The sequence below is a fragment of the Marmota flaviventris genome, chromosome 6 (assembly GCF_047511675.1).
Source record: "Marmota flaviventris isolate mMarFla1 chromosome 6, mMarFla1.hap1, whole genome shotgun sequence".
Taxonomy (NCBI): domain Eukaryota; kingdom Metazoa; phylum Chordata; class Mammalia; order Rodentia; family Sciuridae; genus Marmota; species Marmota flaviventris.
In genome coordinates this window covers 126,559,777-126,577,309 of record NC_092503.1, presented here as the reverse complement: position 1 = coordinate 126,577,309, position 17,533 = coordinate 126,559,777, and the positions used below count along the sequence as shown (strand labels likewise).

The 17,533-nt window shown below is 33.1% G+C and overlaps 1 protein-coding gene and 1 pseudogene across 1 annotated transcript; both read right to left on the bottom strand.

Annotated features, from left to right (window-relative positions):
* Nucleotides 1-930: 930 nt before the first annotated feature.
* Nucleotides 931-1,873, bottom strand: LOC114080728 (putative olfactory receptor 2B3). Its single transcript, XM_027922327.2, is given in 2 exon segments — nt 931-1,617; nt 1,619-1,873. Coding segments are annotated over 2 exon segments (942 nt in total).
* Nucleotides 1,874-15,722: 13,849 nt separating this feature from the next.
* On the bottom strand, nt 15,723-16,650 carry LOC139706265 (olfactory receptor 2B6-like; annotated as a pseudogene).
* Between the last annotated feature and the right edge of the window lie 883 nt (nt 16,651-17,533).

The window sequence follows — 17,533 nt, the reverse complement described above, 5'->3', positions numbered from 1 at the left end:
CAATCTTTTCTCTGTTGCCTAAAATGCTGCCTCACCTATGTTCTTATATTACTAACTGCAAATAACTATTTAAGTGTTTCAGTTTCAGGATAACTTCCCTCAAGAAGTAGAGCATTTCTTCAGTGATTGCCTTTTCTGTGGTTGTATACTACATCATGAACAATAAATGTTTATTGAATGACTATCCATAATGAATTAATTCAGATCACTATGAGGAAAAAAAAATTGTCATTTACAAATCTATGTGTAAGTAACTTTATAATTTAGGAGAGATTCCATATGTCTAAGTGAGAACTGAGCACAAATGGGGAATTTGACAGAAGTAGAAAAATGAGAAATGTTATCCATGGGGACTAAGGGGATGAATTGAAAATAGAACTGCAAATAAAATGCAACTAAAATTTCAGATTAAATATGCATCATTTAAAGCCACCTAGACTAGAGCTGAACTACAGGTTCAGGACAGTTTTGGAAGGGTACATACACATTATGGATTTTATAAAGCGATTGAGGATGTAAAGTCATAGAAAATTTAGGTTCTGAATTTTAAAATTTTTAGTTTGGATTGCCTGGTTATTTAATCACAGAGATATGGAAACTGTATTAAGGGATAAACAAAGATTGTTCTAGAACAAATAATATGCAGGTGAATGGTAAAATATCCAACTCTCCTGACTACTCCAACATTGATAGGAAGAAATTAGACTGATTTGGCTTAAAGGAAGACAGTGCCCTTGGGGGACTTCTAGAAGGCAAAGAAGTTTTTAATTTCGTTATCATATATTGTTTTCTTAGCAAAAGAAGAATTTTCTTTGGTAGAATTCAGTGAAACCATGAAAACCTGAAAATAGGGAACATCATTTGAAACATTATTACTGTCTTCAAGGACAAGAGAAAACTTAGAAGATTCTCATCACATTGAAGTACCTTTTATTTCTTAATAAGACAGATTCTTGACATCACCCTCTTGAATGCCTCCTTCATATCTTTATTTCTAAGGCTGTAGATGAGGGGGTTCAACATGGGGGTGATGATTCCATAGAAGAGAGAAACCATCTTTCCCCAGTCCTTTGAGGTGGATGAAGGTGGTTGTAGATACATACAGATGGCTGTTCCATAAAAGAGGGACACCACAATCATGTGGGACCCACATGTTCCAAAAGCTTTCCGCCTGCCTTCTGCAGACTTTATTTTCAACACTGCTTGAGCTATGAAGCCATAGGAGATGAGGATCAATGTCACTGGAATTAGCAGAATTAATACACTGAAGAAAAAGAGCTCAGCCTCTATAGGCTTTGTGTCAGCACATGACAACTTGAGAAGGGCAGGAACCTCACAGAAGAAGTGGTCCACTTCCCGATGACCACAGCGTGGCATGTTCAGTGTCAGGGAAGACTGCAACACTGAGTTGCTGAATCCAGTGAGCCATGAGAAGGCAGCCATCCTTAAGCAGAACCAGCGGTTCATGATGACTACATAGTGGAGTGGTCTGCAGATTGCCACAAATCTGTCAAAGGACATAACAGCCAGGAGGAGACATTCTGTGGCACCCAGGGCCAGGAAGATGATAAGCTGGGCCACACAGCCACTGTACCTGATGGTATTTTTGTTGAGAAAAAATATTTGCTAACATATGAGGGACTGTGCTTGTGGTATAACAGAGATCTAAGATGGAGAGATTAGTGAGAAAGAAATACATGGGTGTGTGAAGTTTGGGATCCAGAATGCACACAACCATGATGGACACAATGCCAAAGATTGTGACTGTGTATGATATTAACAAAACAACAAAGAGAGGCATTTGTAGCCAGGGACTATCTGAGAAGCCAAGTAGTATAAACCCTTTTGAGGTACTGTCATTTGCCCAATTCATGATGACTCACTTATTTTTTTGTTCCTAAAAATATAAGAATAAAGCAGTAAATATATATTATTGATTACTCATTGGATCTGAATTGAGTTATAACAATTGACTTCATGCCAAATATAATCTATAATTAATTAAAGAAGCATTGTGAAGAATATAGTTATTTTAAAACTAAAAATTATGTTTCTTCTGTTTTTAGTAGTTGTGTTTGACTTTCCCCTACCCCCAACTGCACCTTGTGGCTGTGGACTGAATCCAGAACCTCAAGGCCTCATATATTCTAAGTATACAGTTTTCCCTAGATTACATTCTCAGACCTTGAATTATTTTTAAAGTAAATTATTACAATTAAATGGCATAAAGAACATAATAATATGTGTATATGAAACTGGGTACTTAGTACATTTTAAATCCTGTCTTCTTACTTCATAACCTACCTTAATACAACATTATAGTAATACATGCTGCTTTGAATCCAAGTCAAAAAATTTTGAGTAACTTAGAAATTATGAGTCCTATCTAAATGTATAATTGATATAAAGAAATTCTGCTTGCTTTACTAAGATCTTTATGTGATTTTTCTTTGAGTTGTATTTTTCTTCTGTGCATGTCTATTCCCATAAAGAACAATCATGGGACTCTTTGATTTATTGTAAAAATTTGTAGCCTACTTATGATATATTATAATGATCATGGGTATCCTCTCTATTCACAAATACCCTTGATGAAAATAGTAAAGCTGATAATATAATAATTATTTGATTGATATGTGACTGACACTGCTTAGTATCTAAAATACAAACTTTCTAATTCTCACGAAAACTCTGAAAAATATTTATGATTTACATTTTATTGCTATTGTGACTCAGGGAGATAAGTAATGTGAATAAACATATTGTGAGGCCAAGACTTAAACCTAAGATTAAAATACACTTCTCTTTTTGTGTAATAGTTCCCATCAAATATAAAAAAAAAAACACAATAAGAATATACAAAGATGACTTACACCATTTGAACTTAACAAGCATAAAAATAAAAGAGAACTGCAATACAGAGTTAAAGAAAAAGACAAAATAATAAAGACTGGTTTATTTATAAACACTTTACCACAGAATGAGAAACTTTATCCAGAGTGAGAAAAACTCACATTGAAATATAAACTGCCAGGAGAATGGGTACATGAGAGTGAACAAATGTGCATCTAAGACTTGTAGGTCCTCATAATTTGAGTTGTTTTTAAAATTTTCATTCCAACGTTGGCTTTTTAGCTACAGATATACATTATTTCTTATGAAAAACAGTAACCCACCTTCAGTTGAAAAATATATTAGACTTTCCTGAATTTGCATATAAATTTAGACATCCCACTGACTCTTTCTATGTATGGAGATATAATGAGCAAATGTTCATTCAAAAGAATGAAAAGATAAAAGGGACTGGTTTCTAGGAAACAAATCAGACACTCTAAATACAATTTATGGATGAGATGACCTTGAGAGATACTTTCCACTCATAGTAACATAATTTTCTGTAATGGATACCACTCACCCTTTTTTTTTTCTGTGACAGAGAGATGTCTACATCTTTCTTTGTGCCCTGTCTGGATGGAGGTTGTGCCTGATAATGGGTTTTAAACTCAGTAAATTTTTAAGCTTTCAGCCATGTGGCCTTTCACCCACCAGTGAAAAATGAAATTAGGATGCAACCTGGGCTGCATCAAAAACATTAAAAAGTCCTCAAGAGAAAGTGCAAGTAAATTATAGATATTGTCTTCAATCACGGAGGCATTTTTGACTGACATAGGCTCTCCTCACCAAGATCCTAGTTGACTGCCACAATGAAAAGCTGATTATATATATATCAATAACATTGATGAGAAATGTTTGCCCCTTTAAATAAAACCAACCAATCAATATTTCTTAAGGACCCATGTTTCACAGAGCACTGTCCTCTGTCTCCTTCGGGATTTGAGAATTCCTCAGGCTTAATTGGTCATTGTGTCCAGAGAGACAAGAAGTGAACTCTATTACCAATTGTAATGGTAGCACAATACTGGCACAAAAATACATCATAATTCCTACAACTAGGGTGAAAGTTAGAGCCACACCATGTGAATCATAAAAATAAGTTTGGGGTTGTCTAATTAGGAAGCACAAAAATAAATGAACTTACAGCCCTAAAATTCCCTTTAAATGGCCTCAGTGCAAAACAGTGATGGGTTTATATGAGAAAAACATTTCTAAAGTGATTTCTTTAATGAATAATTCTGAGTAAACCTATTATAGATATGCAGGTTAAAAATATGTTATACAATGTCACTCAACATAGAAATTAACATACTGAAGTTTAAGGGTAGTATGAATGCACTGGGGCCCAACAACTGGAAATGGCATGGTATTGCAATAGGATTAGTTTTCAAAAAATAAGTTGACATGTGCAACTTATAATATGATATGTGATGATCTAAGTTTCAATAAAATAAAGGTTATAATTAATTTAGTATTAGTCTAGATAAAATCTGAAAGAAAATATTGAGTTAACATTTTAATGTATTTTTTTTCCCTTTTTTTCTGTGCGCCATGTATTCTTATAGAGTATAAAATCATATTTGTAGAATATAATCATTTTCTAAATTACATTATTTCTAATACATGGTTTTGAAGCTTTTATAAACTAATAATTTATTCATAAATTATATGTACTTTTATATACTTTTTAAATAATTTTCTACAATTAAATATTTTTATTTTCTTAATCTGTCATTTTATGCTGTAGGACATTAGAATAAAATGTTCTCATATTGTAACTTCTTCACTATTTGTTTTTACAAATTTACTTATTTTTTAGATTGACAAAATTATATTTATTGTGTACAACATGATTTTTGTATGAATATATACATTGTAGAATAGCTAAATCTAGCTAATTAACATATACATTACCTCACATGTATATCATTTTGGTAATTATATACTTAACATCCACTCAGCATTATTCAGTAGTATAGTATGTTGTCACTAATTATTGTCACTATGCAGTACAATTTCTTCCTTGAACTTATTCCACAGATATAATTGTAATTTTGTATCCTTCAGCCAACATATCACTATCCCCTACCCACCCACTATCCCAATGTCCTTAACTTTGAGCAACTACTATATATGGGTGCATCATGTAGTATTTGTCTTTCAGAACCTGGCTTATTTCATTTAATATAATATTCTCTGCTTCATCCCTGTTGTTGTAAATGACAGGTTTTCCTTCTCTGTTGGCTATTTGTAGGTCATCTTTAAGTAGAGTGTATTTGGGTCTTTCGCCTATTTTTTTTTGTTTTGTTTTTTAATGGAGTAATTGGTTTTCTTATTACTGAGTTCCTTGTTTACTTTGGCTATTAGCCTCTTATCAGATGTATTGTTTGCAAACATTTTCTTATATCCCATGTATTATCTCCTTGTATTTCTTGTTTTCCTTGGTTGTGACGAAGCTTTTCATTTTTCACTAATCTGAGTATTTTTCATTTTGTTGCTATGCTTTTCAGATCATATATGAGAAAAAGAAAAAAAAAAAAAACATGCCCAAATAAATGTTGTGTAGGTTTCCCCTACTTTTCCTAGTAGTTTTATAGTTTCTGGTCTTGTGTTAAGTATTTAACCAATTTTGAGTTGGTTATATGGGATGAAAGTCTAATTTCATTCTTTTCTATGTAGATATCCAGTTTTACCCTACTATTTATTGAAGAGACTATATTTTTCCCTTTGTGTTTTCTTGGCATTTTTGTCGAAACTCAATTCAACATATATCTCTATTGTGTCCCACATGCTGATGTGTCTATTTTTTATCAGTATCATATTTTTATTACTCTAATTTCAAAGTGTAGTTTGAACCAAGTAGAGTTATGTTTCCAGTTTCTTTTTGGAAATGACTGCCTTGGATATATTGGAGTTTATTTTAATAATTCTATGAGAATTTCAAGATTATTTATTATATTTCCATGAAAAATTATATTAGAAATTTGCTAAGGAATTGCAATGACTTTGTAGCTCTCTTTGGATATTTTAACACTATTTTTTTCTTATCCATGAGCATATATCTTTCCAATTATTTGTCTTTCTCTGTTTCTTTCATCAGTGCTTTTCAGTTTTCAGTTGGCAGATCTTTCACTTCTGTGGTTCAATTAATTAATAGGTACTTAATTTTTTCTACTTTTATAAGAGATTGCTTTTTGAGTTCCTTTTTTATATTGTTCACCATTAGTACATAGAAACACACTGGTTTTTGTGTCCCACAACTTTACCAAATTTGCTTATTAGTTCTGGTAGGATTTTTGTTGTTGTTGTTTTTTGTATTTTTTTTCTGGTGGAGCAGACAGTGACAATTTCACTTTTTCCTTTCTTATTTGATAGATTTTTATTTATTTCTCCCATATAATAATTCTGACTAGGACTTCTAGGACTTTTGAAAACAACAAGGGAGGTGAAACTTAAAACCTGTTTTGTTCCATTACTTACAGGTTTTCAACTTTTCACCATTGATTCTGATGTTCATTCAAGGATTTTCACATAAAACCTTTCATTTTTCTTATTTGTTGTTTTTAGATATCCATAATAGTAGAGTGTATTTTGACATATTATGCATACATGGGGTGCACACCATTACAATTTTGATCCCATTCTTGTGGTTGAACATGATGTGGAGTTACATTGGCCATGTACTCATATGTGAGCCTAAGAAAGTTATGTACGATTCATTCTACTGTCTTTCTGATTCCTATCCTTCCTCCCTTTCCTTCTTTCCCCCTTTTCTAATCCAATAAACTTCTAAACTTCCCCTCCTTACCCTCATTTTTTATAGGTTAATATCCACATATCAGAGAGAACATTTAATATTTGGTTTTGGGGTTGGCTTATTTCACTTAGGACAATATTCTCTAGTTCCACTCACTTACCAGCAAATGCCATAATTTAATTATTCTTTATAGCTGAGTAATATTCCATTGTGTATATGTACCACATTTTCTTTATCCATTCGTCTGTTGTAGGGAACATATGTTGGTTTCATAGCTTGGATACTGTGAATTATGCTGCTATAAATATGGATGTGGCTGCATCATTGTAGTATGTTGATTTTAAATCCTTTGGATATAGACCAAGGAGTGGGATAACTGGGTCAAATGGTGGATCCATTCCATGTTTTCTGAGGCATCTCCATACTGCTTCCAGATTGGTTGCACCAGCTTGCTGTCCCACCATCAATGTATGAATGAACCATTTTCCCCACATCCTCAGTAACATTTATTGTTAGTTACATTGCAGTACCTTCCTACTATGCTTGAATTGTCAAGCTTTTATCAGAAAAAGGATGTTGGATTTTGTCAAGTAATTTTTCTTCACCTATTGAAATTACATGATTTTTATCATTCTTTTGTTAAAATGATGTGTTACATGTACTGATTTGTATATGTTGAGTCACCCTTGTGTTTCAGGGTTAAATCCAACTTGATCAAGTTGGATAATACTCTTAATATGTGATTGAATTCAGTTTGCTAGCATTTTCTTGATGGTTTTTGCAACTCCTGATCATCAGGGATATTGACATATAGTTTCCATTTCTTGTAATATCCTTCTCTGGTTTCAAAAAAATTGGGAGCATCAACCTTTCTTTGATTTTTGAAATAGTTTGAGGATTAATATTTTAATATTTGATAGAATTTAACAGTAAAACCATCAGTTCCTGAGATATTTTTGATGGAAAACTTCTTGTTATTGATCTTATCTCCTTATTTGTTATTGGTTTGTTCCAACTTTCTATTTCTTCGTGATTCAGTCTTGATAGGTTGTAAGGAATTTATACATTTCTTCTAAGTTATTCAATTATTAGCATGAATTATCCATATAAACCTTATTGTCCTTTATATTTCTGTGGTATCTTCTTTTCATATTTGATTATGCATATTTTTTAATTTTTACTTTTTTATTCTAATGGTTTGTTTTTTTTTTACTATCTTTTCAAAAAAACTAAAATCTTACTTTTTTTCTATTGCATTTTTAGTCTCAGCTTCATTTGCTTCTGCACAAACTTTGGAATGTTGCACGTTCATCTTTTTCTATCTCAATATATTTTTAGAAATTTTATTTGATTCATTGGTTGTCTAAACAACAGCATGTTGCTTAATTTCCATGTATTTGAAACTTTGTAAGTTTCTTCTGTCATTATTAATTTTATACCACTTTATTTAGAAAAGTTTGCATGGTATTACTTCAAACTCCTTAAAATAGTTAGAAATAGTTTTTTAGCCTAACACATTATATTTCCAGAGTTCTTTTTCTGTGTACTTGTGAAGAATGTGAATACTAATGCTTTGATATAGAACGTTTTATAACTAACTATCTCTAAGGTCTATTTGGTCTAAAGTATAGTTTAAGAACAATGTTTCCTTATTGATTTTCTGCTTGGATGATCAGTCTATTGGTAAAAACCGAGTATAGAAGCCCTTTACTTTTATTGTATTCCTCTCTTCAGGACTTTTAATATTTGCTTTACTTAATTTACAGTTTTTGTATCCTAGGTGAAATTGGCTGCATCATTATATAATGAACTATTCATTAATTTTCATGGTTTTTGATTTAAAGTCTACTGTAACTGGTATAAATTTTTGCCAATCCTGCTCTCTTTGTTTGCTATTTTCTTGGGTATTCTTTTCCCATCTTCACTTTCAGTCTGTTTGTCTTTAAAGACAAAATAAATCTTCATAGTCAGCATTTAGTTGGAGATAGTTTTGTTATCTGTCAGTCATCCATGTCTTTCAATTGCATACTTTAGTCCATTTACATTAGAGGTAATTTGTCTTGGTTTTTAGTCCTCATTCCCTCCCGACCTGCAGGAGAGATAGGGAGAATGTGCCCCTGCCAGGACGAGCCAAGAAAGGAGAGGGCCCACTGACTACCCACACTCACCAGGGAGGACAATCAAACACTTCAGGGAGACCAGTCAATGCTGGAGTTGGTTTATTGAGGAAGCACACATAGCTAATATAAGGCACAGGAGCCAATCAGGATAAAGGTCAGCAGGGTGAGGAGAGTTCCATGAGGGAGGAAGGGTTCTGAGCCTATCCTAGAGGTGGTCCGAGTTTTCCTCACAACCCATGGTAACACCTTCTGGCTGATCGCAAGGTGCCATCTTTGCCATGTGCAGCCCCAAGACCAGGAAGTGAGCATCAGTCTGCAAGTTAGGTTTCCTTTTCTCCATAGGTTTCTATTTCTCTAATGTGACATGCCCTACAGTAATTATCGATTGGTAAGGACTTACATTTGCATTCTGTTTGTTTGTTTTTTTCTTTATTTGTTTTTTTATTTGCTTTTGGTAATGGGTATTGAACCCAGGAACATTTGATCACTGAGCTCCATCCCCAGTATTTTGTATATATATATATATATATTTTTAATTTGAGACTGGGTCTTATTAAGTTGCTGAGGGTTTCACTGGTTTTGTAGATCCTTTGTTACTTTATTTTTTCCTTGATGTTTCCTTTGGTATTAAGCATTTTTCTTTAGCATCAGAGAGAACCATAGCTTAGGGAAATGTATTTTCCCACTTATTGCATTAGTTCATTTTAAGAAAGGCTTTAAGATTTAGAAAATTGGAAGAGGCATTTCTAAATGCAAAAATAAATAAATGAACAAAGGAGAAAATGCAGAAAATTATAGGAAATGGAATTTAATAATACATATTACAATTGATTTGGGAAGGGATGGTGGTTTTCGGGTTATATATGCAATAAACTGTAATAGTTGAAAGAGAAGTAATGAAAAGTAGAATTAGAGACATCTTAGTGTACTGGACTTGATTTGTGCTTATATAAAATAACAGAAAGCATCAATACTTACTTAGACCAGCCTCCTAATTTTGTACATATAATAATCAAAGTTCAATATATATATGGTACTAAGGTTTTGAGGTCAGTAGTTAAAATGTCTACATCCAGAAAGCATTTTAAATAATTTTCATGATGTCAATACAAATAAACATGTTCAGAGGTTATTTTTCTGTGGAATAATTTTTTAAAAGATTTGAATACTCACTACACATTGAATGACATTTTGTATTTATGTGTATTATATACATACTTTTGGTCAAGTAAAAATTTAAGCATTTTTTTTCAAAATACACTTATTTTAATCACAATGTTAAATTGTTTCCTTCTCACGATAGAGTAGGACATTAGTTACCTATGTTTAAGTCTACTGTCCTTTCTTCAAACAAATCTGACAAATTTTCCAATCCCATCATATATAGTACTTCTTCACTCTACCCTTTTCACCAGTGGCCTCTGTGTCTCCTCTAAGACTTGGGAATTCTCAATATGATAGTTTGAAAAGATATTGGATTTACATTAAGACCTACAGGCATTTGTACAACCAGAATTCTAATTTATATCTAGCATAATTATCCCTCTTATATTATGATGCACTTCTTGCCTAGCGGTTATTATGCTATACGTAGAGGAGAATATCTCTAGTTTGGAACAAATCATGGTTAAACCATCTTAATTTCTTAAAGGCTTTCCCAAGTTTTTCATCATTACAACTAAAATTAAAATGCTTCAATGTTTCCTATTTATTCTTGGGAAATGACAAAGGTCTCTAATTAACCTTCCTGAAAAAGGCACTCTCTTGTTTGCTTATGCTTTACATCAAAAGTAGAGTACAATTTCACTTTGATGTAACGATATGCCTTTTCTTTTATTACACTAAGTCTGGATTACATTTACATTTCCAAAATGAATACTCTTTACAGATCAAGAAAGTAGAAAATGAGTCAGGACTAAGGGTAATATAAGAAAGCACTATGAACAACTATAGTCAACCTTAATAGCTATGCTTTTAAGATAGAATTGAAGTCTTTCCCTCCAAAACTCAAAATATGTGTATAGGTCAAACATCTTTAATCCAAAAAGTTCTGAAATCTGAAAATTTTTTAAAATTAATGTGATGCCACAGTGAAAATTTCTACACTCATCTGCTGTGATGGATTATAGTCTAAATGGACAAAAATATTTCTTAAGATTACCTTCAGCTATTTATACAGATTGTATATAAATACAAATGAATTATGCCTTATTTAGAATTGGGGCTCATCCTCAACATATTTCATGGATATGCAAATATTTTAAAAATATTTTAAAAACCCTAAAATATGAAACTCTAGATATTTAAAAACTTTTAAATTCCATAGCAATTACCAAGAAATTGATTTTTAAAATTTCTTTATATATTTGTTATAATCAGTTATACATGACAGCAGAATGCTCTTTGATTCATTGTATACAAATTTGGGCTACACCATTTGTGCAATCATATCTGTACCTAGGGTAATGCTGTCCATCTCATTCGACCTTCTTTCCTATCCTCATGCCCCATCCCCTTCCCTCCCTACCCTTTGCCCAATCCAAAGTTCCATCACTCATCCCATGCCCCCTCCCATTATTGATTAGCATCCACTTATCAGAGAAAACCTTAGGCCTTTGGTTTTGGGGGATTGGCTTATTTGCTTAGCATGATATTCTTCAACTCCATCCATTCACCTGCAAATGCCATGATTTTATTCTCTTTTATTGCTAAGTAATATTCCATTGTGTATATATGCCACATTTCCTTTATCCATTCATCTATTGAGGGGCATCTAGGTTGTTTACACAGTTTGGCTATTGTGAATTGTGCTGCTATAAACATTGATGTGGCTGCATCATTATAGTATTTCATTTCTTTGGGTATAGGAGTGGGATAGCTGGGTCAAAAGGTGGTTCCATTCCAAGTTTTTTTTAAGGAATCTTCATACTACTTTCCAGATTGGTTGACTTATTTTCCTACATCCTCAGCAACACTTATTGTTGCTTGTGTTCTTGATAACTGCTATTCTGACTCGAGTGAGATGAAACCTTAGAGTGGTTTTGATTTGCATTTCTCTACTTAATAGAGATGTTGAACATTTTTTCATGTTTTTGTTGATCAATTGTACATCTTCTTCTGAAAAGTGTCTATTCAATTCCTTAGCCCATTTATTGATTGGGTTGTTTGTGTTTTTGGGTGCTAAGTTTTTTAAGTACTTTATATATCATGGATATTAGTGCTCTATCTGTTGTGCCTGTGTGTGGAGAGAGATGACAGTGATTAGGAGACCAGTGTCTGAGATTGGGGCCCTTGATGACTTTATGGCTGTGGCATGCTTGGTGCCTGGGGAAAGTTTCTGTGCAAAGGTGCAGGTTGTCCGATTGCTATGGCAATGCTCTCCATGGGGAGACTGTGTTCCAGAGTCTTATCATCCTTGACTTGGCTCTCAGGCACACAGCTCCTGGGAATGAAGGAATTCTCTTGTTAATACAACCACATTGTTTCACCAGTTCCACAGCTTGTGAACCTGCCTGCATAACAGTAACTTTAAACAATGGACTTTCTTGAGGACAACACAATGCTCCTAGCATTGCACATTGCAACTGTAGAATTTAACTGAGGAAGTAGCTGCCTAATGTTGCTAACTCTGTAACTTTCATGAATATAAAGAATAATGCTTGCATAGACTTTAATCTGAATAATTAATTTGTTTTTGTATGCAATTTGCCAGATTTTTTTTTTTTTTAATTTTGCATCTGTGTTCATCAAGGATATTGGTCTGAAGGTTTCTTCCCTTGATGAGTCTTTGGCTTTGGTATCAGGATGATACTGGCTTCATAGAATGTGTTTGGATGGGTTCCCTCATTTTCTATTTGATGGAATAATTTGAGGAGTATTGGTATCAATTCTTCTCTGAAGTTCTTGTGGAACTCTGCTGAGAATCCATCTGGTCCCTGGCTTTTCTTGGTTAGTAGAGTTTTGATGGAGTCTTCTATTTCCTTGCTTGAAATTGATCTGTTTAAATTGTGTATGTCCTCCTGATTCAGTTTGGGCAGATCATATGCCTAAGGAAATTTGTTGGTGTCTTTGGAAGTTTCTATTTTACTGGAGCATAAGTTTTCCAAATAGTTTCTAATTATCTTCTATATTTCGGTAGTGTCTGTTGTGATGTTTTCTTTTTCATTAAGAATTTTAGTAATTTTTTTCCATATCCTCTTTTTTAATTAGGGTGGCTAAGGGTTTATCAATTTTATTTATTTTTTCAAAGAATCAGCTTTTTGTTTTGTAAATTTTTTCAATTATTTCTTTTGTTTCAATTTCATTGATTTCAATCCTGATTTTAATTATTTCCTGTATTCTACTACTTTTGGTATTGATTTGTTCTTCTTCTTCTAGGGCTAATAGATGCATTATCAGGCCACTTAATTGTTGACTTTTCTTCTTTTACTGATAGAGCTTAATACTATGAACTTTCCTCTTAGCACTGCCTTCATAGTCATAGTGTCCCAGATATTTTGGTATGTTATATTGGAATTCTCATTTACCTCTAAGATTTTCTTTATCTCCTCCCTTATGGCTTCCGGTATCCTTGAATTATTCAGTAGCACATTATTTAGTCTCCAGGTGTTGGAGTTGCTGCTATTTTTTATTTTATCATTGATCTTAATTTCGTTCCATTATGGTCTGATACAATGCAGGGAGGTATCTCTATTTTTTTTATATATTTGCTAAGACTTGCTTGGTGGCATAACATATGGTTTATTTTAAAGAAGGAAGGGCTCGAGATGTGGCTCAAGTGGTAGTGCGCTCGCCTGGCATGCGTGCGGCCCAGGTTCGATCCTCAGCACCACACACAAACAAAGATGTTGTGTTAGCCGAAAACTAAAAAATAAATATTAAAAAAAAGATATTGTGTCCACCTAAAACTAAAAAATAAACATTTATAGAAAAAAGAAGGAGACATTTGCTGCTGAGAAAAAAATGTTTTCACTCGTTGGTGGATGAAATATTCTATATATGTCTGTTAAGTCTAAATTATTGATGGTATTACTGTGGTCTATAGTTTCATTGTTTAGGTTTTGTTTGGAAGATCTACCTAGTGGTGAGAGAGGTGTATTAAAGTCTACCAGTATTATTGTGTTGTGCTCTATTGAAATTTATAAGTGCTTGATATGCATAGATGCTCCATTGTTTGGGGCATAAACATTTATAATTATTATGTTTTATTGAAGTATGAGTCCCTTAAGCCATATGAAATGTCCTTCTTTATGCCTTCTGATTGACTTTGGTTTGAAGTCAACTTTATCTGAGATGAGGATGGAAACACCTACTTGTTTACATGGTCCATGTGAGTGGTATGTTTTTCCCATCCTTTCACCTTCAGTCTGCTGATGTCTTTTTCAATAAGATGAGTCTCTTGAAGGCAACATAGTGTTGGGTCTTTTTTTAAATCCAATCAGCCAGTCTATGTCTTTTAATTGATGAGTTTAAGCCATTAAAATTCAGGGTTATTATTGAAATATGGTTTGTATTTTGATAATTTTGGTCTGAAAGGCTTTTTACTTGACTTGGTTTCTCCTTTAATTGTTTTTTTTCCTTTAGTGTAGTTTCTCCTTTTGCTGATTTTCATTGTTGATTTTAATTTCCTCCTCATGGAATATTTGCCAAGGATATTGTGTAGTATAGGCTTTATTGTTGTATATTCTTTTAATTTACTTAAAATAGTTACCAAACTCCAAAGGTCTCAAGGCCTAGTCTAGCACCTGATGTTCTGTTATTTTCAAAGAGTAGGTATGGTTGCATTGATTCTGGTTGTGTGGTTCAGTATACCATGTGATTTTCCTTTCAGTAATTGTTCTCAGATCTGGATCATACCAGAATACACATTAGAAAAGTCCAAACGAGGGTTTTTGAAGAAGTCTACATGTCTTTACTATGCAACATCATATTGAATTAAGAACATAGGAATTCAACAACTAAATACTAAAAAAATCATGAATCTTCTTTCATAAATTGTAATTAAATTTATGACACTATTTCAAGGTTGAAGTGTGAGTTTTATAAATAAGTTTTAGAACTTTCAGGATGTCATGGGTTTTTGTACATCATTTGCATCCAAAAATAGGAATCAATAAAAAGATTCTCATATTATTTGTTAATGTCATTCAGAAATACAAATTATTTTATTAACATACTGATTCTTACCCACTTTCAAAAGGCATTTCTGGCTCTTCCAACATAAATGTTTCCAGGTAGTTATTATTTACTCATTGATTTATTATTATTATTATTATTATTCATTATTCATTATTATTTATTCATTGATTCAAAAGACTCAGCTTATATTGTTTAAAATTAACATTAAAACATACTTTTTGTCTTAATTCTATTTATTTTAATATTAAATAGTAAATTCTTTAGTTAAACATAACATTACATACTATATCAGTAAACAAGAATTACAATGTTTTGAAGAGGTGATAAGATCTATATAAGTTGAGGTTGATAAACTCATGATTCTTTCAAGTATAAAATGTTTCACCCTAAACTTAAAGTGAAACCGTACTGCTTCCAGAGACTCGGGTCAAAATGCAAGAGTTGTGTAATGTTTCATAGGTGACACTGACAGAAAGCCTATTGGTGCTATTTTATGTGGTGTGAATTTATGATGGTGAGCTTTAACTAATGAACTTATATTGTAATTAGAATTTAAAATGCTCCTTTTTCTACTCAATACAGTTACTAGCTCAATATTCAAACAGAAAATACTATTTTTTTTGTATTTTCAGTAATGCACTTTCCATACTGCACATAATCTAATATCATCCATACCTAAAGTGATTATAAAATGTCAGAAACAAAATATATTTGGCAAGAATAACACATGAGATTAGATAATTACTAAAAAAAATTAATTATTAGAAAAACCATACAACCCTGTTAGTGTTAATAATTTTATTTGGGTTAGTTCACTTGAAAATGAAAATGTTCCTCACTAGGTTGCCTAAGGCCCTTTTACTTCCTTATTATTCAGGGTATAGATGAAGAAGTTGATTGTAGGAGTCACCACTCTCTAGCAGAGAGACATGAATTTGGGCTGGTCCCTTGTGATGGAGGAGGAAGGCTGAAGGTGCATGCTATTGGCTGGACCATAAAATAAGTAAACTGCAATGAGAGAAACACATACCAAAGGCTTTTTTTCTTCCTTCAGAAGGTGTAATCGTAGGAACAGCATGCCCAATGCTAGTGTAAAAGGCAAGAATTAAACATAGAGGAACAGCTATTTAAAAAATACACACCACAGAGAGTGCAAGCCTCTTTTTCACCATAGGCAATGTTTATCAGAACTGGAATCTCACACAACAAGTGATCCAGTTTATTGACACCACACAACAGCAAATGTAATGTAAGAGTGGCCTCTGAGAAAGCAAACATCACTCCAGTCAGCCACTTAATGAATACTACTAAGATGCAAGTGCATTGATTTGTGATGAGGGTGTAGTGCAGGCCTGCAGATGGCCAATAGCAGTCAAAGTACATGATATCCAAGAGCAGACACATTCTGTGCCACCCCCCCATTATATGGAAGATGTAAAGCTGAATTATACACCCAGTATAGATAATGCTCTTCTTACAGCTTACCAGATTAAATAACATCTGAGGCACAATGCTTGTGGTGTAACACATGTATAAAAAGTAGAGGTTGGTGAGGAAGAAATACATGGGGCTGTGGAGACTAGGGTCTAGTTTGGACACCAGAACAATGGCAATGTTTCCCATCAAGGCCAGGAGGTATATTATGGGAAGAATAATGGATAGAGAAAACTCTAGCCAAGGCAGGTCCACAAAGCCTGGTAGAATAAACTCTTCAGTATTGCTTTCATTAATTATTATCATGCTCTTCAATTTGTTTCACTTGTAATAAGGAAGCAGCCAAAATTTAGAAAGAGTTATAACGAATTAAAAAGCATAACCACATATTGACCATACAATTATAAAGGATGGTGTACAATAATTCTTGGAGGAAAAAAGGAAAAGGTCTATCACTAGGTGACCAAATTTCCATCAAGAAACTATAAGAAATGGTAGTTACATTAAAAAATAGCTAAACATTATGAAACAGTTTCCTCCTTTGAATAAAAAAGACAGAGAGTAATGATCACCTCATGCTGAAAATTCAATAACAAGTAGAAGTGACTATGCTGGGGAAACCTCCAGACAGTGGTTTTCAATGTTCTCTAGCATAAAAATCAGCTGGGGAAGCTGTTACAATGAAGTTTACTAGTTTTTATCTCCAGGTGTCTGATAGAGTAACTATAGCATAGAGTCCTGGAGTCACATGAGTTCTTTTCACAGGCCATGTTGCAACATTTCAGAAGTCTTAGGAAGAGTAGAATACCAAGGTAGTGACAGTAGAAGAAGTGCTAAGAGTCATCATAATAGGCTCATCCTACTCTAACAAGTTGGTTGAATAGTTTTACTATCTCCATAGGGAGTGAGAAGTCTTTGGATTTAATCCAATCTCTACTCGCTACTTGGAATTGAGAAAGAAATCAAGCACCTTTAACATCAGTTATTTAGGCATAAATTGAGTGTGTGAAGGTACAACAAGAAAAGTTTCACCATGCTCAAAAATTTGCATAGTAACAGAAATGTTGGTGAGGATATGAAGGAAAAGGTACAATCAAACAATTTCTGGTGGTATACTGTGGAAAGCAGTATGGAGATTCCTCAGAAAACTTGGAATGGAACTACCATTTGACCCAGTTATCTCACTCCT